We start from the raw sequence: 22,886 nt of genomic DNA on the forward strand, positions 1-22,886 counted from the left end.
ATAATCCTAGATCAATGAGCGTGTTTGTTGTTGCATGATGACCTTGATCCCAATGGAGGATATGTGAATATGAGGATAATGAAATGTATAAGCCAAGTGATTTGATAAAGGGTAGGAAAAATTTAGGCTGTGAGAATACCCCAAATAAGAATCAGAGAAACTCTTGAGGTTAAGTGCAGATGATAAGTTAAAGCATAACCCTTAACCAAAATAATTCTTTGAGTATTATAATTCATGTATCCCTGCAAACATATGTTAATTAATAGATGCATCAAGAAATTGACATATGTTACGTACAACATAAGAAATATACGGTCTAGAATGAGTTAAGTAAAACAATCTTCCTATCAATCTTATGTATATTATAGGTTTGGATATTGGTTGACCATAAGTATTATGAATTTTCATAAGTGGTTGCATTTTTGTAGAGCAAGGTTTGACTCCAAGCAAGCATGCATTTTGAAGTAAGCCTAAAGCGTATCTCCTTTGACATGATGAAATTATATCTTATGATCTAGTTACTTCAAAGTCTAGGAAATATTTGAGGACTCCCAAATTTTTATGTTGAACTTGTCATTCAATAAGGTCTTGACCTTAGTTATTTCATAAATGTCAGTAAACCCTAAGACCAAATCATCCCCTATAAGGTCTTGATCTTTGTATTTCATAAATGGTAGTTCCCTTGTAGAAATTTTCTTGGTGAACAAATAGTAATCAACCTTTGATTTTATATATCCAGGTGCAATGATCTCCTTAGTGAATTTAGTGTTACATTGTCTAATTGCAAGCTTCTATCCATAGAGATATAATTGTAGTTTTCATACCATATCAAGATGTGGAAGGTTAAGACCTGAGAAAGGTAGCATATACATATACTATCATTAGGGTCACCAAGTAAAACGTATCTATTGACATCAAGTGGAAATATAGGCCAATTTTGAGAAGTTATAATAGCCACAATGACTTGAATGATGGTAATTTTCGATAGCATTCTTCTGATTCTTATCACATATAGCATCCTTAAAAGATGATAGTTTAAAAATGGTGGACACATGTAGGGTGAAATGTCTATGTGCATAAGAGAAATGATCACTTGAAATAACGATGATAAAGGAATTTTACATTAGGAAGATGAATTGGCAAAAAATGCTTCTAAGTTGTGAATTATATAGGTGAGAAATTAATGATAGTATTGTAGGTATGATGGAGGTTTAGAGTGTCATAGTTTTAGAACTATGTGCTTGCAGGTATAATCAAGAAGTGATCAAAGCTAAAGTTAGACATTCCTAGAACTATCATATTTTTGATGATGAGAACTTGTGAAGATGCAACCTAATCTTGATGTTAACTCACGAAGATGTAACCCGAATTTAATCATGAAGACAAGAAAAAATTTCAAGCAATAAAAAATGCACACGATAGTTTGTTCAAGGTCTTCCTTCTAACAAAGATGGAGAGTTAGGGTTTAATGATGACCATTCATACTCTATGATGATGACGTTTGACTTGAAGATATCTTAAGCCTCATCTCCAAGAAGACTTAAGCAAAGTGCTTATATGATTGATGTATTTGGAAAATGTCTTGAAGCTTTAGAGTGTGAAAAAGAGGAAGTATGAAAGCTCATTTGATCGTGTCTGAATGATGATGTCTTATAAAAACACAAGGGAATTTCCGTAAAGTATTATGGCTAAATCACACACTCTTTAAAACCAATTTTATAGCCTATATTTCTCAAAGAATGCTTTGGAGCCTAATTTTTGCTCATGGGTTGTATTCTTTTTGTCACAAACCTTTGGCCTATAAATAGAGGCCTCTCCCCACACTTTTTCACATCCACAAACATGATATTTCTCACCTTCCTTGCTCTTTATAAAATATTTTATCTTTCGCTCACATAAATTAGGCTATAGTTCTTTGACAAAAGTTCTTATGTATAAGTAAGAACTGTTTTTTTGAAAGGGTGATATTATAAATTCACCAAGAGCTATTTGAAATTCTGGCACTTGCAATACAGATGTCAAGACAAATGTCTCAACACAAACGCAATGTCAGGACATATGTTATAATATCACCTGCTGACAGAAAATAGATTGTGCAGAAAATAAATTACAGAAAGATAAATAACACAATCAAATGTTAATCCCAGTTCGGTGAAACGTCACCTACTCTAGGGGTACCAAGTCAGAAAGGAAATCCACTATAATAGTATTAATTCAAAGCCTAAACAGTCCCAATTTACAACTTATCACCAAATCACTACTTTTATGAAATTTCTACCTAGGAACCTCCTAGATATGAGAATCCCCTCTCACTTTCCACTATCACCTCACTGATAAAATAGTTACAATCCCCACAATTGTACCAAAGAACCGAATAGAATATTTCATTTCCAATAAACAATACTTAGTCAAGAACATTAACTAAGAACAATACATAATCTAACTTAAAAGCTTCAACCAATAACAATACTCAACTCCTTGCTTAAAAGCTCACGAGTGAGAATAATAATTTGATATACAATCAAGTAACAATCATTCAGACTTAATTCATCAAAGTATACATGAGTGACATACAAAGAGAAACACTAAAACCTGAAAAGTCTCCCAAAACACTAAACCCTTATTTGCACCCACGTTTTCTTGTTGTTAATGCTTGCAATTTTAAGTTTAGCAAGTCCTTATTTATAGAATTTTGCAGTATGGGCTTGGACTCTTGAATCAAATCAAATCTTTTCCCTTTTCAATCAGCTTCAAGATATTCACAAAAAATAGGAACAAATCAAATCAAATCAAATCAAAGTTTCCTAAAAAAGTCTCCAAGATCCTTTCTATGAAACAAAATCAAATATCCATTGTCCCTCAAAACTCCTTGATTCGCTGCACCTGTATGAGTTCCTGAGTCTTCCAGAATCTCATATTTTTCAATCAAATCTTTAAGGAATAAAACTAGTCTGAATTGTCATGATGTTCTGGTATAGCATATCATAACATCTGGCAGAACATCTGTCAAAACTCATGACAGTAGAACCTTTTATGAAAGTTGGTCAAGATGTTTCAACCATGTTTTAGAAATATTAAGAACCATGTTTTAGCAAAATTAATGCCAACCATAAAACCATGGATTGAACAATATTTTTTTTCTTAAGTGAATATATCTTTTTTATGAAATGTTTGCTTGATTTCAAAGTTAAACCCATTAAAAGATTTGGTTGAGGTATTTATTATTAAGTGAAATTTTGATATCAGAAATGTGATATTGAATGATATGTCACGACACTAATATCTGAGAACTACCAGCTATCGAACAAGTTAGTAATAGTAACGACAAACAGTGCAGAAAAGTAAAATGGCAGAAAGAATTGTTTACCCAGTTCGGGTCAACCTTCCTACTCTGGGGGCTACCAAGCCAGGGATGAAATCAATATACAATAGTATTAGTTCAAAGTTAAACTCCCCCATTTACAACTTCTCACTTAATTACTACCCTTCCTATGACTTCTACCTAAGACTCACCTAAGTATGAGGCCCTACTCAAATCCCTTCAGTCACAACCAGTGACAAGTAACACACTTAAACAAACAAGAAGACACTCTTCAAAAACACACAATTATCAATACTTAACAGCTTATGAGAACTGGCAATAACACTCCTTGCTTAACAGCTTCGGAGATTGAACATTCAACACCTAAAGGTTTGTGAATGAACACTTATGGAATGTACAACACAACCAAATAAGGATTCCTAGAACCCTAACAAAATACAAATATCAGTTCCACCTAAAACTAGTTTAAGACCAGTCTATTTATAGGATTAGTATAACCTGGGTTAGGCTTTAAAATCACAACAAAGAGGCTGCACAAAGTCTATTACTTGATCTCCAAGAAAATAGGTCTTCAATCCAAACTTTTCTAAGTTGTCTCCAATTATAGAAATTATGAAAACCAACATGTATCTCTGATTGAATCGAACTTGGATGACACATAAGCTAACTGAATATTCCAAAATATTTTGTAGCTAATAACACGGCTGACACACTAGACAAACCAGCTCCTGTAAACACGATGTCATACTTGCCTTGTTGTAACATCTTGTTCGACATGTTGAAATCTGTATGATATGGCATTTTATCCAACATGCTTCTGCTAGGTTGGTTTTACCAAAATGCATGCCAATCTTAGAGAAACTACATTAAGTCTCTGTTTGGTTTGTGCATTGAGCCACTTAAGGAAAAGTTGTCTATGTGGTTTTTTGAAGATAACTAGTAGAAACTCTTCTTATCGGTTCTTGATATCATGCCGGTGTAAAGGCTCTACTTTCTTTGAGATAAGTCTAGTGTAAAATCTCATTTCAACTCGTCGTCAGCCCGTGTAAAAACTTGGTTCTTAGGAGAATAACTAGTTCAAAACTCCATATTGATTTGAGATAAGTCTGTATAAAATCTTGGTTTAGTTTGGGGACTAATTGCTAGAAGCTTTGTTTGTGTTTGGAAGGAATACTATCTTCTTCTGTCCATTATTTGTTGTTTGTTTGGAAGTAAACTTAAAACTTCAATTTTCTTGTATAATGGGATTTGTGAGCTTAACCTTGAGAAGGTTCATTACGAATGAGCATGATCAGTGATAGAAACGATTACCTTTTGTGGCAATTAAAACCTTTGATGCATAATTAGATGAACAATCATAAGTGTTGGACAAAGAAAAACGCCTATCCTAAGTCCACACAAACATAATTCCTTTACTCTTAGTGTCATCTGCTAATAATGAAGATCTTGAGTGAGATAGAGAGAGAGAAAGAGAGAATACAACTAGGGTTCAAAACCGAATTTCATCAAGTGAAAAAGCTTATGCACAACAATTCTATTGTAAAACCACTTGTGTGTTACAAGGTGAAAACGCCTACTTAAGTGCATTGTACCTTACAGTGTACGTCATTTCACTTAAGTGAGTGGTACCTTACGATATTTCATATTCCACTTAAGTGCACCGTACCTTACGGTGTTCTACAACTCACTTAAGTGCATCGTACCTTATGACGTTTTATAATTCTCTTAAGTACACTGTAATTTACACTATCGTGAAAATTTTATTTGATTTGACAAAACCTTTCTGTGCTAATGTTTGTATGTATAATTACACTTTTTCTAATATTTATATTGAACATAAGGCATAGACCGTGTAACCCTTGTCTAATTCAATATTGGGCCCTAATAGATATATATATCAAGCTATGCAGGATGGTAAAATTCCATCTAGCTCACTCATGTTCCTCAGCCTGATTTATAGAGTAACCATCAACCATCTTTAGGGTCTTCCTATTACAGACAATGTTTGATTGTCAATAAATTGCTTAAATCCACATCTAGGGTCCATTGTGATTTTAGGTCGAAGGGTGGTATACACAACTATCACTTTGATAATAACTTATAAAACTTGCATAATATTCTATGTAGTATTCTTATGGTTGTTCAATCTAGTATAAATATTACCCCTAACATTTATACCTATGCGAAAACTTGATAGCTCTTTATCCATGATCCATGAGATGTGATTATTAGATGATTCATATAATAGTCTCAATTCTTTAATGTTATCCCTCTTCACAATAAATCTTTACCATGGATACTTTAAGAATAATGTCCTTATGTTTAATGGGATATCATGAATAAGTCACACTTAAAGTTTCATTAAACGGGCTAGCTATTATAGGGAATTTGTCATTTTGGAAAAAACAAACAAAACTAAGAAACGCCTTTTATTATTAATAAATAAATCGATACAAGTACCAAAGATATTGGCCTATAGGGATTACACCAACAATCTCCCACTAGAACTAGATCTAATTAGGCATGCACCTAATACTCATAAAACTTGTATGGCCATCATGCTTCTGTTTTGCAAGAGGCTTTGTCACTGCATCAATGAGAATGTCAAGATTAAATACTCTTCATATCTTCACATATCCTCTATCTATTATCTCTTGAATGACGTGATATCACCTAAGTATGAATTTAGAACATTGGTGTGTTCTAGGCCCCTTAGTTTGTGAGATCGTCTCATAATTATCACAATAGAGATCGATGGGATCCACAATGCTAGGGACTATGCCAAGTTCACTAATGAAATTCATGATCCAAACAACTTCCTTTGCTCCATTTGAGACATCAATATACTTGGCCTCAGTTGTAGAATTAGCAATTGTATCATACTTTTAACTTTTCCAGCTTACAACGTTATATTTAAGTAAAACACATAACCAGATTGCAATTTGAAGTCATTCATATCGATTTGGAAGCTAGCATCAGTGAATCTAATTACATCAAGCTCTTCATGACCTCCATATATCAAGAATGATTCCTTAGTCTTTCTCGAGTAATTAAGAATATTCTTGACAACAACCCAATGAGCATCATCAAGATCATACATGTACCTAATAGTTGCACTTAAAGTAGACGAGACATCTGGTAGAGTGCATAACATGGCATGCATGATAGGTCCTATTGAAGATGCATATGGTATCTTGTTTATGCGACCATTTTCTAACTTTGGTGAAGGGGATTGTGTTTTTGATAAATACAGGCCAAGTTGCATATGTAAAATTCCTTTCGTGGAATCATGCATATTAAAGTGTCTTAACACTTTGTCTATGTATGCACTCTGACTCAGGCGAATAAGTTCTTATTATTTATCTCTATAGATTCTGATTCCTAATATATATTCTGTTTCAACCAGGTCCTTCATAAAAAAGCATTTCCCTAGCTAAGTTTTCAATTACTGCAAGGTATGAACATCATTTCTAGTGAGTAATATGTCATCTACATATATTATCAAAAAGAAGATCATGTTCCCACTAATCTTCTTGGAGACACAAGATTCGTCTTTGTTTTCAATGAGTCCATATTGTTTTACCATTTCACAAAATGAATAAATTGATCGTTGTAACATGCATATCTTTTGGGCTTCTTTTCGTATGCCAAATACTTCATGTTGTGTCATGTACACATCCTCAATAAGATTATCATTTAGGAACACAATCTTAACATCCATCTACCATATTTCATAATCATGATATGCAGCGATAACAAGTAAAATCTGAACACATTTGAGCATTTCAACTAGTAAAATAGTTTCATTATAGTCCACACCATGAATTTTCTTATGGATCTTAGCAACCAATATTTCCTGATAGATATGTACCTTACCATCCATGTCAGGCTTCTTTTTAAAAGACCCATTTACATCATATTAGACTAACTTCCACATGAGGCTCTACCAAGGTCAAAACCTGGTTTGTGTACATGGAATTCATTTTAAATTTTAAGGCATCTACCCACTTCTAAGACCGAGGACAAGTGATGGCCTCTAGGTAGTCACAGGTTCATCTTGGTCCATGAGTAATACATCACCTTGATTAGTTACGAGATAACCATATCTCTTAGGTTCGTGACGTATTCTATTTGACATATGCTAGTCTTGTTCTACAATAGTAGGTTGGTCTTCCACAACCTCTTGTGTTTCTTACTCTTGTTCCTCCATAGGTATGTCACTTGGAGTTTCTAGAATTTCTACAATATCTAATTTCCTCCCAGTGATTCCTTTGGAAATAAAATCCTTTTATAGGAATACTCTAGTTTGAGCACAAACACTTTTCCCTCAGAAGGATTGTAGAAACAATATCTTTTAGTTTCTTTAGGATACCCCATAGAGAAACATTTATCAAATTTAGAGTCAAGCTTAGTTGAAATTTTCCAATTCACATAAACTTGGCAACCTAAAATCTTCATGAAAGACATATGTTGTCTCTTACCACTGCATATCTCATATGGTGACTTCTTAACTATTTTGGAAGGAACATGGTTAAATGTGTAATCTGATGTCAATAGAGCATGTCCCCAAAAAGAGTTTGGTAGATCATCGTGACTCGTCATGGATCAAGCCATGGTGCTGCGAGAGGAGTTACTTGGGATAGAATCCCACACTCTTTTAGATGGTCATCCTCTAAGCTTAAATATTCACCACTTCGATATGATCAAAAGGTTTTAATATTATTTCCTAGTCAGTTTTGTACTTCATTTTTGAACTCCTTGAACTTTTGAAAAGATTCAAATTTGTGTTTCCTTTAAAACATATAACCATAAATGTGATGAAGTATTGAAAAATTCCTCTGACTGATGTGTTCAATGGTCCACATACATTAATATGTGTGATGGCCTAAAGATCACTTGCCATTTAACCTTTTCCTGTGAATGGAGAATTTTTCATCTTTCCAAGTATACAAGATTTGCATATCTCATATGCTTCATAATCAAAAGACTCCAAAAGTCTATCTTTATGGAGTTTGGAAATGTGTTTCTCATTTATGTGGCCTAAGCGACAATGACATATAGTCCATTATTCATTTAAATCGTTAGGTTTCATCCTTTCAGTTGTAATGTTATAAAAAGGTATATCAAGATCAATGACATATAGTCCATTATTCATTTATGCAGTAGCATAGAATACATCATTCGAATAAATAAAGCAAGAATTGTTGTTTATTAAAAATGATAAACCAAATTTGTCCAAACAAGAAATGAAAATAATATTCTTGCTAATTGCGTGTACATAATAGTAGTTCTCTAACTGAATTATTAAACCACTAGGTAAAGTCAATACATAAGTTCCTACAGCTAAAGTAGCAACCTTTGCTCTAGTGCCAACTCGTAGATCAATTTCACCTTTTTTCCAATTCTTTACTCGTTTCAACTCCTGCACATTAGTACAAATGTGAGAACCACATCCAGTATCCAACACTCATGATGCAAAAGTAGATAAATTTATTTCTATAACAAAAATACCTAAAGTTGAAGTCTCTACTCCATTCTTCTTATTTTCCAGGGACTTTGGGACGTTTCCCTTCAATTATCTGGTCTTATCGTAGTAGAAGCAAGTGCACTTCTTAGCTATACCTCCACTTGGAATTAAAGCATGAGCAGTAGGTTTGGGTCTGACAGCTTCATTGCCTTTCCCTTTACCATCCTGCTTGGTGGACCTTTTGTTATACTTTTTCTATTATTGACCATGATAATGACCTTCCCTTTCAAGGTTCTCCATATAACAAATCATCTTGATTACATGGGAACCTACAGGGGCTCCCTCAGCTAGCTTGCCTTGGAAAAATCCTTTTAAAACTTCAAATCTTTCACCCCTAGCATGCTTTTGATAGAGCATCTTCAAGTGTTTGATCATATCAAACGCTGTCATGTTCTCATGTTACTTTTGTAATTCAGAGTTCATGGTAGCCAGGATGAGGCATGCGGTTTCATCAGCATCATTAACATGCTTCTTATAAGCATCTCTTTTAGTCTTATGAGCAGAACCATGAGTCTCCACTTCAGGAACATGTGTCTCTAAGATATACAATTTTTTTCTCATGTTTGAGGATAATCCCCAGGTTACAGTACCAATCTATAAAATTTGTCCCATGAAATTTGTTCTTGTCAAGGATTAATCTTAAAATGGTGTTTAAAGTGTTTGTTGGCATGATAGTTTACATATAAAAAATTTGAAGATATAAGTATCATTAAAAACAATATATTCAATTAGGCCTTTAATTAAATATTCTTCCACTATTTTATTCGAATCAAATGACCATCACCATTTAATTTGGAAAATTATGTTGGAAGATTATCTAATGGATCGAGATCCATATTTCACTTTATTTCCATTCAGCGGTGGGCTGATTACACAAAATATAGTTAATTAAGTAGGAACTCCTTCCAAGTGTATCTAATACAATTCTTGAATATTATCAGTTGGGTGAATAGCTCCTTATTATAATACATCCTATGGATTTTTTCCCACTCTTGCTTCTAAGCATATATAACCTTATTATAATTAGTTTAGTTTAGTTAAATCCAAGTTTTAACAATTGGATATTACATTTTTCCTATCGCACCTTACTAATATAGAACATGCACCTTGCGGTGGAAGAAACCTACATTGTTTGTTACTAATCTTGATGAGTGTTAAAATTTTAAAAGCATAAACTTAATATTTATTTTGAGGAAACTTGAAATCAGTTTGATCTAATTGGCTTATTTATCATAAAAATCGTCTCACACATGCATCAATATACATTCACATGTATCAACATAGATATAAAATGATACAATTATGATTAATAACGCAATTGTTCACTCAAGCCAAAGAGAGAGCCTAAGTTAAACCTTATAACGATCTATATTTCTCCAAGCTAGACCTCAATGGTTCTCCTCCTTTAATCATGTTTTCTTTTTTTCTTCATTACATTATATTACATCGAAGAATACTTGTTTTACATACAAGGGTGTGAGATGAGAAAATAAGTTACATAAAGAGTGTATAGAGAAAGGCAAGCCAAAATAGTCGTATTTAAAAATAGAAAACAAAATAAAAGAAGACTAAGCCCATAACCACTCACCTCAGGGCAATAATTATCAACACACTTGTATTATTATTATTAAATTATGTTAATTAAATAAAACAAATTAAATTTTGGCGATTGATCACATTGTATAGACTTAGTTGGTGGTTCCACTAACCGTTTAGCAGACGTGGGTCAAGGGCGCATCACCCCCTGTAGAGTTGTTAGGAACAATGCCCTGACGCAAAAAATTTATAAACAATTCACTTGGAATCGGCATCAATTTTCGCATCATCACTTGATGCTTTTTGAAAACCCTAAGGCACAATCATTGCTCCGTCATAAAATCTAAGTGCATAACTCTTGAGAGAACAACTCTTGCTCCGTCATAAAATCTAAGTGCATAACTCTTGAGAGAACAACTCTTGCTCCGTCATAAATCCTAGTGCAACACATTCATACCATTAAAAATGTAATGATCAATTATTCAATTCGACTGATCTATATGTCATTGTTTCACCATACGAACGTTAGATTCAGAAGCAGAATGAACATATATCATTCAATTGAAAGACAATCAATACATTAATCAGATGGATGGAATAAAACAACATATCAAATATATAGTTGTAGCACCACATTTATTTATATCTTATATAAATCGATCAATCTTATTTGTATCAATTAGGGATGATCGAAGTATAGTTGCTTCACTATATAAACATCAGATTCCGAAGCATAGTCAACAACAAAACATCCTAATGATACAAACATGGTGCCAACATTTAATTTCTTATTATTATTTAATTCAATTTGTGTTTTAATCGATATAAGATAGAAAGTACCAAAAATAAATACCTATTTGATACATGGTTTCGTAAGTAGCTATGATACCACTTAAAAGAAATAAGGATATAAACACATCAAAAAATAAAATTTTCCTTTAGAGGATCCTTACAAATGAACATGATCAGTGATAGAAATGATTACCTCTTATGGCAATTGAACCTTTGATGCATAACTAGATGAATGATCACAAGCGTTGAACGTAGAACAACGCCTCTACACAGTCCACACGAAAAAAGTGCCTTCAAGCTTATTGCTAGCTACTACAAATGAAGACCATGAGAGAGAGAGAGAGGGAGAGAGATATAGAGAGGGAGAGAGAGAGAGAGAGAGAGAGAGAGAGAGAGAGAGAGAGAGAGAGAGAGAGAGAGAGAGAGAGAGAGAGAGAGAGAGAGAGAGGGGGGCGAGAGAGAAAGAGAATACAGATAAGATTCAAAAACTGAACTTCATCGAGGAAAAAAACTTCTACGCAAGGGTTTTATTTATAGAACCACTTGTGTCGGCTGTAAGACGAAAATCCCACTTAAGTGCAATGTACCTTACTCTGTACTGTATTTCACTTAAGTGCAATGTAACTTACGGTGTTCCATAATTATCTTAATTACATTGTATCTTATGATGTTCCTTATTTCACTTATTCATTCTATCTCTCATTAAGTTATCCTTAAGTGTGTGACTATGAGGTTCTCGTGGCGTTAGCAATTATACTAAATAACACATTTAATATAATAGTGAGTTGTATCTATCAACACATCACTGCTACTTAAGCTATGAAAATTTCATGTGATTTGACAAAACTTTTCTGTGATAATGTTTGTTGTACAATTACGATTTTGCCCTCATGTATATATTGATCAGAAGGTATAGACTATGTACCCTAGTTCAATATTGAGCGCTTAGACATATATCTTATTACGCAGAATAAGAAAATTTCATTTAGCTCACTCATGTCCCTCAAAATGATTTGTGGAGTATCTATCAACCATCTTTAAGGTTATTCTGTTGGTGACAACATTTGATTGGAAATAAAGTATTCAACTCAACATCTAGAGTCCATAGTGCTTTCAGTTCGAAGTGTGGTATACACCAGTATCACCTTGAGAATAACTTATAAGTTATGCCAGTTACATAACATTCTATGTAGTATTATCATGGTGAGTCAACGCAGTATAAATATTACTCCTAACATTCTTACCTATGTGAAGATTTAATAATTATTTATCCATGATCAATGGTATGTGTTCATCAGTTTATCCACATAACAGTCTTAATGCTTTAATGTTATCCTAGTTCACAATAAATCTTGACCATGAGTACTTTAAGAATATTATCATTATGTTTAATGAAATCTCATGATTAAGTCGCACTTAATGTTTCATTAAACGATCTAACTAAAAACTTTATTATTTTAGAAAAACAAACATAATAAAAAATAATAATCTTAATCCACCCCATAATATTCTTAGGCACCTAGAAATTTTTCATTTTTGTCCCCTGCTTTCGGTGGTGTATCTCCGAAAGCACATTTGTTTTATTTAACGTTAAATTGTTCTGTAGGTGCATCTATAGAACCATTTAAAGAACGTTAAAAAAAAGTTTCGTAGATGCACCTACGAAACAAATCAACATTAAATAAAAAATGCTTCCGAAAATACACCTTCGAAAATATAGAGTATTTTTAGAAGTGCACATGGTGTGAGAACACCTAGAGGTGAGATGAAAAATTGTCTAAAAAAATTACTATTTACTATTAATAAATAATTCGATCCAAGTACAAAATTAATTTTTTTTATAAGCAAGGAATTCAATAAAACGAGCACTAGGGGTACTCGAACCCGCTTACAAAAGAGGAAACCCAGATCTAAACCGCGGAAAGAACCTAAGAGAAACAACATTACCAACCAAATGAAACTTAAACTAAATAATCCAAAGGGGCTTTGTAAAACTCATAAAAATTATATTTGGTATATGTAATATCTCCTATGAAAGACCATTTCCAAGCCTGCAATTTGATGTTCCACACGATATCGTTAATATCGCAAATACCTTCCTCAAACAAAATAATGTTCGTCGATATCCACAAACTCCAACACACCGCCATCCATATAATGCCTTCGTTACCGGTTTTTATCTTCTTCCGTTTAAAAAACTCAAACCAACGCAAGAAATTACGCCACCCATGATTCTCAACGCAACCGTCTATACCAACCCAATTAGCAATCTTCCTCCACACTGAATTCGCCATGCAACATTGCCCCAAAAGGTGATCTAAAGACTCCTCAACCGTTCCGCAGTGCAAACAAAATAAATCAGAAATTAAATCCACACCTCTACGCGAAAGTTGATCCTTAGTAGCCACTCGGTTCCAAAAACATTTCCATCCAAACGCTTTAATTCTAAACGGAATGTTAATCTTCCACAAATAACCAAATGCTTTCTCCCTAAGAATATCAGGCGCTTCAATAGGATAATACTCAAGTAACATTTCATAACCGGTTTTCACCGAATACCCCGCCTCCTCATCCTTAGACCAAAGGATATAATCTACTACAGCTGAAGGAATGGGAGCCTCTGCCAATGCGGTGCAGCAATTCTGTTCTAGCTACCAGCCTCTAACAAACCCGGAGAAAACTCGTGAAGAGCATTCCAGATCCACCTGCCACCAGACCAATAGCCCGCTTCTGCCACCATCAGCTTCGTACTCCTCGCGAAATCCAAAATACCCAGGAACACATCTTTTAAGGGGCCTCTCCCATCCCAATTCGCATGCCAAAACGGAACAGCAGTGCTGTTACCTAGACGATGCCTGCAATTTTCAACAAAAAAATCTCGCTGCACCTTCTTTCCCAACAAGCAACTATTACCTTTCATAACAGCAAGATGTAAATTCCCATATCTAGCTTTCAAAACATTGATCCACAAGGAATTGTGATTCTGCATGACCCTCCATTTCCATTTAGCTAGTAAAGCCATATTGAATAAGTCGATTCGTTTTATCCCTAATCCTCCCTTTTCAATCGGGCGACAAATGGAATCCCAACCTATCCAGTGTATCCTTCTTTTGTCCTCTGTGCCCCTCCAAAGAAACTTGTTTTGGATCTTAATGATCTCCTTACAAACGGCTATCAGAGCTTTATAAAACGAGAGTTGAAAGACCGACAGACTGCACAGAACCGATTTAAGCAAAGTGATTCTGCCTCCTAAATTAAGAGTCCTGCCAGTCCAAGAAGATAATCGTCTCTTAATTTTAGAAATCATTGGACTCCATGAAGAGATACGTCTCGGATTTGAACCAATCGCGATGCCTAGAAAAATGAAGACTTTATCCTCAATCCTACATCGTAAGAAGCTGGCAGCAGCAAGAAGAAAGTGATTGCTATGATTGATTCCAATAAGCCCGCTCTTATGGAAATTAACTCCTAAACCCGATACAATCTCGAAACCATGAAGAATCAATTTAAGCGCCCAGACATGTTTCCACGTTCCATCCCCTACTAGTAACGTGTCATCGGCGAATTGAAGAATATCCACCGAACAACCTCCCTTCACATTAAAACCAGAGAACTCCCCTGATTCGATAGCCTTCCTAACCAAACCCGTGAGGGCTTCAGCAACTATAACGAATAAGAAAGGCGAGAGCGGATCTCCCTGCCTCATTCCCTTCTCAACACTGAATTCCCTTGTTGGGCTTCCGTTAATCAAAATAGACATGTGACTGGAAAAGACGGTAGCCTCCATCCATTTCAACCATAACTCACCAAACCCCATCCTTCTCAACATATATTTCAAAAACACCCAATTGACCTTATCGTAGGCTTTCTCGAAGTCTACTTTAAAAAGAAGACAACTCTTCTTCTCCTTAACAGCATAATCAACAAGCTCGTTCGCCACCAAAACTCCGTCCAACATTTGCCTCCCTGGTATGAAAGCGCTCTGACAGGGGGATATGAGAGCCCCTAAGATGCTCTTCAACCTGGCAGCCAACAGCTTAGCAATAGCCTTATACAAACAACCTACGAGACAAATCGGTCTGTAGTCATCCAGACTTGCCAGGACACTTTTCTTTGGAATGAGAGTCAGAAAAGAGGAAGTAATGGATTTACAAAGCACAACACTGCAGTGAAAGTCTTTGAAGAATCTGATGAAATCCTTCTTCAAAAAATGCCAACATTTCCTAATAAATACGAAGTTAAACCCGTCAGGACCCGGACTTTTCGAACCTCCGCAACTCCACACCGCATCCTTAATTTCTACCTCAAAAAAAGGAGCCTCAAGCGCTGCATTCTCCTCTGCCCCCAACCTGTTAAAAGGAATGCCCTGTGGAAGCGGCCTAACAGCACACGTATCCCTAAACTTCTCCGAGAAATGCTTTCTGACCTCCTCTTTAACATCCCCCACGGACTCTTTCCTTCCTTCCGCTGTTTTCACCGAGCCAATAAAATTCGAACGCCTCCTCTCCCTCATAATATTGTCGAAATAGCTGATGTTAGTATCCCCTGCACAATCGCATTTCAACCTGGATTTCTGAAAGAGGATATTCTCCTTAATCTTCAACTTCTGCCACACCATCCTAATAGCATCACTTCTGTCCTTAGCCACATCTTCCACTTCATCGTTGTTACAAAATTCCAAAAGAGCGTCTGCAGCATTCAACTCCGCCATGTTATCGATCACTTCCTAATCCAGCTTCCCAAACGTTTCAACATTCCATCTACGGAGACTAGCCTTGAGAAGCTTCAATTTCTCCTTTAGAAAGAAGTCACTTCTCCCTTCGACCCTGAAATTGTTCCATTCCGTTTCCACGAAAACCAAGAATCTTTTATCCTCAAACCAACAATTGTTTACCCAAAACGGTTTCAGGCCCCAGTCAGAATTGTTAACAGATATGCAAATGGGAAAGTGATCGGAAATGTCTTTGTCTTCTATGTATTGACCCACCACTCCCCACCTATGATCAACCTCTTCTGACAACATAAATCTATCAATCCTGTTCATTGACTTCCCGTCGCCACTGTACCAAGAAAACCTTTTACCAATACACTGAACATCGACCAGCAAGCTTTCATCAATAAAATCAGCGAATTCCTTCATCTCCGAATTCCTGTTCACCAAATTGCTACCTTTCCTCTCGTCACTACTCACAATGGAATTAAAGTCACCTCCCACACACCATTCCCCGTCCGTAAACCTCTGTTTGAACTCCAAAATTTCTCTCCAAGTAACTCTCTTCTGATCGATAGAGCAAGAAGAATACACGTTAATCACGTAATAATACATCCCTATCCACTTCAGCTTAATCCCCAAGAAACCAATGTCTTTAAAACTAAACTCCACATCACAACAGTCCTCCTTCCATAGAGTGATCAGACCATTCGACCTACCATTCGCTCCGACACACGACCAACCCACCTTCTCCTTACACCACAAGCTACTGATAGTCTTGGAATCAACAACCGAAAGCTTCGATTCCTGAATAAGAAAAACATTTGCCTTACCAGAATGAATAATATGACTCACCCTTCTCCGTTTGACCAAGTTACCACCTCCTCTGATATTCAGAGATCCGATAATCATGACGACGAATTTGATTTCACCTTCTTTCCCCTCAGGCTAACTTGAGAGCTCATCTCCAAATCCTGAATCTTCTTGGCATAATCCTTTTCTGAACCAATAGACACTACCCCTAATTTGGAAATAGCCGCCCAAATCTTTTCTCCCACGTTAGAATCCAGATTGTCCTTAAATCTGTTGTTGCAAACAATCATATCAGAGTCTGGTATAGGATTGCTACAAAGCACTTCGCCGGCGGAAAATCTATCTTCATTTGTTTTCCTAATCTCTGCAGAGTTGAAATTACTAACATCTCCCTTAAGACACATTGGATCTGGGCTGCTCCTCGCAACTGAACTACATTCTGTCTTGAAAATGTTAACTTGTCTTCTTTTCTTGGGCCTCCTTTTGAGGCTTAATGAAGGCCCACCACACTCAAAAATACATTTATCTCTAACCTTCTTAACAACTGCTTTTTTACCCGCAGGTGAAAAAATACTTACCGCACCTTCCTTTTCCTTCTCCTTGAAAAAGGTTTCCATCGAAAAATCTGCTAAAACATATTTATTGTCTGAAGTACCAAGTTCACCTGCAAGAGAAACACCTTTATCCTTACTGAAACGACCATTCCCTTTGACAATTGTTAAAGCGTCATCAAAGCTCACGCTTTTTGCCAGACTAATGAAAGTATCCTGATTCTTTTTCCTAACTTCTGTTGTATCCCTCCTCTACCCTGCCAACTTTTCTCTACTACGCCGTCTTTCGTGTGCCCAGGATCAGATCCCTCAGCAGTCGAATCTCTGACAACATCAGGAGAAACCTCATCTTCCTGATTGAACCAAGCGTGACCAGATTCCATGGAAGAAGACTCCGAAGAACTAGAGGTTTCTTTAATGGGTGTGTTTTTGTTTAACAACACCCGCACCGGACCATGCCAGTCCTCATAAATACTAATCTCAAAATTCTCTCCATCGATGTTGACAATAATATTTTCTTTCAATACAGCCCCACATGCCGTTCTTACCATAATTCTAGCCACGTCCATAACTTCTCCTTTCATCGTATTTTCATTCGAATAGGCATAACTACCCACCTTGTTAGCAATCATCAAGAAAAACTCAATATTCCACGCATGACACGGGATACCAAATATCGTCAACCATGTTACCCTCTCCTTGTCCACAACCGAATGATCCCATGCTTTAATGGATGAAAACCATTGTTTCCACAATGTTTCCTCAGGTCTGATCAAATCAAGAATTTCTCCTTCCTCAAACTCTTCTAGCAAACACAAGTTGGCCCCAAGAGCGGTCACCTTAATGGAAAAATACCCTTCAGTTTCAAACAAAGTCTGAATGTTGTAGGTCATCCTTGCATCTATGACCACACCAATAAACGCCTTCTTGAATCTAGACACATCTTTGTCTTTTGAAAGATATCTAAGCTCGACTGCGACGTTGGGGACATCTGACACAGACCCATCTCTTTTGTTGTTGACAACCTCCGCAAACGACTTAGCTCCCACCTCACTGATGAATCTCCTACCCTTTCCCTGAGGCCTAAGAACATCATCCTTCTTGACGGAAAAATGATTGGATCCCTCACCGCCTGTTCTAGCTCCCTCAACTCTCCTATTAAAACGAGGTAAGTTAGCGTGAATCTTCTTCCCGTCTATGACGACATTATCTAATTTAATTGCTAGCAACCTTGCATCTCCGACACCACTGAACCTAGCAAAACCGAACCTTTTCCCCAACTTGTTCCTCTTCGCCGGAATCACCACCTCCGTGACCTCACCGATACACCCAAATAAAGCGAAAATGTCTGACGCCTTCGTTCTGTCAGGAATTTCCGAAAAGAAAAACGAAGTAGAACAAGAATCCGCCCCTAACCTGCTCCTCCCTGCTGGAAAAGAATCCCATCTAGGGATTAACTGCCTAAAACCTTTCTTAATGGGGGCTCGCCAATCCATTCTCAAAACATATTATTCATATGAATCCAAAAGCTTCATGGTGCATGTGATGTAGTAATTTAGCATTGTCACCCAAGTACAAAATTAATGACCTCAAGTGTTTGCACCAACTATGTTACCCCTCAATTTTCAAAACTATCAGTTTAGTTGTCGCTTAATACATGCGCCATAGATTTATATGAGCCCATGATTCATCAACTATTTATAAGGCATACATTTATCAGATAATGTACTTCGTTTTCTTAATGTTTTTTTTTTTTTAGCATGCAACATCTTCTTGAGTTATACTCTCGTTATGGTTACAATTCTTGAAACACTTCAACTTAATATAATCGAGTTTTATTTAAGTTTTTTTTCTTCTTATATTTACTTTTCATTATGTTTTTATCTACTTGCTTTTCTTTATTTTAATAAAACTATGTTGTTTTTTATCGGTGTTGGGAAAAGGTCTTTAATTTGGTCATGTTGCATTTCATTATTAAATAGGTCGGTTAACACATCGTAATAGTTTTAACCATCAAATATCCCAACGAAAAAAAAATTAAACATGATACAAAAATGAATTATGTATGACGAGAATTATCACTGTTAGATTGGAGTAAATGCTAAAAAAGGAAAACAAAACCTATCATCACTAGTAAAAAAAACTAGCCTTCTCATGCTTATGTCACCAAAAAGCATTCATTATATTGCTTCAATAGGCCCCATGCATTATACACCATGGTCATTCTATTTCAATTTTTCCCTCCCCACTCTTTCAGAAAATTGAAGGTGATATGTTTGATAAATATCTCTATCTAGCATCAGTTTACAGATTTTAAAACTGGATATTTTTTGCGAGCATTGAAGTGATAAAGTTGTACTAGTAATAATTTGTGGATCTGCGTGACTCCCGTATTTCTCTACGTCATCATGAAAAGAGCCTCAAACTCCGAACGTACAATCATTGTACAGTACGACAATAAATCAAATGGTTCTAAGTGAACCAACCAAGAATTCACATAAATCATGTTTTACATAAATTATATGTCACATAAAACATTTCATATATTTTATGTATATGGATAAAAGCTACAACTTGAGTTTTCATTCACATGTCCCAAAAATAAAAATTCAAGTTGTGTTTTGTGTGTAGATGTTTGGGGGGTGCATTCTATTGAAAGGGATATTATAACATTAGTCACGCGTGAATGTTATAGGGTATTGGGAGAAAGAAGAGCTAAACTTGTTTTGTTGGGTGTTTAAATTATAGAAGTTTGGTTGAAGGGTTTGAGTTTAGTGAAGGGGTGGACGAAATGAGATTTGTTGTTGCCATATTTGATCAAGGTAGTTGGTTTGAGGGGTTGGTGTGTGTGGAGTATGTTGTTGAAACAGAGTGGTATAGAAAGTTCGTTGTTGTGTGGTTTGAGGTGTAGTAGTTAGGGGTGGCAAAATGAGTCTGAACCACTGAGTATGTCTATTTTGCCCGCACATTAATGCGGAACGGATCAAGAGTTTAGGCTGACGCTCTCTAATGTGCCCACCCCATCCCACCACATTTTTTTCTAAACTTTTGCGGGGTATGTACATTAACATAAATTTTGTATTTGATAGCTTAAAATAAGCAATGCCCGAGGGCACGCCCCACCCTCACTTTTCATGTGAGGCTGACCAAGGTTTTAGGCCTGCACCTATGTTTGCCCCGTTGTTTTGCATATTTTTGCAGGGCAGACTTAAACGGGCGGACATGCATGTTTGCCACCTCTAATAGTGGTATAAGTGTGGGTTGTTTATGTATGTTGTTGGTTGTAGAATCTGTTTGCTATAGTTTTAGTGAGTTTGATTTTGTTGGAAGTATATGTTTGGATATGGGTTGTTGAAGATAGTAAGGTGGGATGAAAATTGAGTTGGATAGGCTTGCGTCTCTTATTAGGGGATGGACGGCAGGGACGGACCCAGACATTTTAAGTTATGGGGGCCCAAAAGATTTATATAGTGGGAGCTATTCATATATATGAATTTTACTTTTTTTTAGCATGAGATTATTAGTCATGAACAATAGTGTAATACTTTACCTATGCACTAAAAACAATTACACTATATAAACATTTGTAAAGATATTTTAAGAAGTACTCAAGAATATTTGGATGAGATGACGGAGGTCTGTTCCAGCTTAACAAGGGGGTATGAATTCGAATCCAGTGTTGAGCATGCATTATTTAAAGTTTCATTCCATATTTGTACTAAAGGAATCACATCCATTTTGGAAAAGTCCACTTTAAACATGAACATTGCTTGGAGCTTTGTAAAAGGAGATTATGGTCTGATTACACTCCACCTCATGGCTGCTGAACATGTTTGCTTGTCACCTAACCTCTGCCGCCACTACATGAATCAAGCATGCTCACCTTGAAACAATGAATCTCATGCACTTTACACTTAAAATCCAACCAAACCAAAATTTGATAGGGAGCTCCATTCAAATTGATTTCTTAACTCACAAATCCCAAATTATTTCCATAAATAGAGGGTCTTGCCTCTGAACACAAACACACAACATCTCTCTAAATGTTGGTTCGCAAGATTATGGTTCTGGTTCACATGGTAATGATTTTAGGGCTGCATCTGGAAATGAGTCTTTAATCATTACTATGCTTAAGAACATGAAGGTTGAACATGATGAGGGCTACGAGGAGGACTTGTGTTGGCAAGCTGATTTTGAGACAGCTCAAGAAGAACAATTTACGCTTATTCAAGAGCAATTGATTATACAAGATACAAACTTTAATGTTTTTGCCTCCTATGCCACTCGACAATTTTCCTCAATCCTTAGTGATACGGGTACCAACCATGCGTCTACGTACACCAGAATCAATAGCATGATGACCATTGAGATTGAGAATCACGACGAAAACTCATAATTCTACCAGGAGATGCGCGACTTTATGGATCGAGGTGTCAGACCACAGCCTTGGGATCATATAGGTCATAGGGGACATTGAACTGTTAGGTCGTTATGATGTTGAACCACGCCCTTTGGAACATTTCTATCATGTATTTCATGTTTTGAGTCATTTTGCACTTTATGTCTTTTTCATGTTTTGTTTCTATGTTTATGTATTGACAGTTTTATCACTTTATCGAAGTGAAACAATGTTTTGTGTTTTTAATTATGTTTTTGGATAATTTGTGACAACAATGTTATTATGTTGGTTGAATTTCCTCTTAATTATATTTAGCATTTCAATTTTACATCAATTCACGTTTATGTGAGTGCATGTTCTTTCTTTGCAAACCCCTCTGGTTGAATTTCCTCTTGATTTGTCTCTTTTTGATGTTGTCAAATGGGTAGAAGCATATTCAAGATGAAGTTGGGATGCACACATTCAGGGGGAGCCTTTATGAAGACCTGAAATGCATCGTCGCAAGTTTTGCCATCATAAAAAAAATGGAGTATGTGAGTGCAGTATCCCATTAGAGATGTTTTGCATGATGTCAAAACTAGGAAAACTTTATCATTTTTTGTGTATTGGATGGTATCTCTGAGTCTTAATGCGCATCTAAGTATTAGGGAACTTATATTGCATTTAGAAAAGGTTTTATGCATAAAAAATCATGTTTTATTTTAAAAACAGGCTTATGTATCGACACATACATGTTATGAGTCGACACATGTGGATCCTTATTAAAGCCTGTAACCTCAATTTGGATTTGTCGACACATGAGGTCTTTCAGGTCGACACGTAGAAGAAAATTCCCTTCTATGAGTCGACACATACAATGAATGTGTCGACACATGCGACTCAAGTTTAAAGAATATGGTTTCTATTTGTATGAGTCGACGCGTGACCTGATATAGGTTGAAACATGCATTAATATGATTCGACACATGACTTATATGTGTTAACACATGCAACATATTTTTTGAAAAATTGCATTCTTTTCTAAACTTATAGTTTCTCTTTTTGCCTCAAACTTGCTCACATATAAATACTTCATATATGCATCATTTGAACTTGATGAAACCATAAACATACAAAAATTTCTCTTCATCTTCAACCTCACATCTATGCATACACACAAACAAATTACACTTGATCATTCTTTGTTTGGGTGTCATATAGATTCAGTGTTGATAACGTCCAATTTAGGTTGTTGA

General features: G+C 35.8%; 1 protein-coding gene across 1 annotated transcript; it reads right to left on the minus strand.

Moving 5' to 3' along the window:
* Nucleotides 1-13,138: 13,138 nt before the first annotated feature.
* LOC131604790 (uncharacterized) lies at nt 13,139-13,711 on the minus strand. Its single transcript, XM_058877207.1, has one exon. It carries the CDS (start codon nt 13,709-13,711, stop codon nt 13,139-13,141), a length of 573 nt encoding a protein of 190 aa, XP_058733190.1.
* Nucleotides 13,712-22,886: the final 9,175 nt, after the last annotated feature.

The sequence above is a fragment of the Vicia villosa genome, linkage group LG5 (genome assembly GCF_029867415.1).
Source record: "Vicia villosa cultivar HV-30 ecotype Madison, WI linkage group LG5, Vvil1.0, whole genome shotgun sequence".
Classification (NCBI taxonomy): Eukaryota; Viridiplantae; Streptophyta; class Magnoliopsida; order Fabales; family Fabaceae; genus Vicia; species Vicia villosa.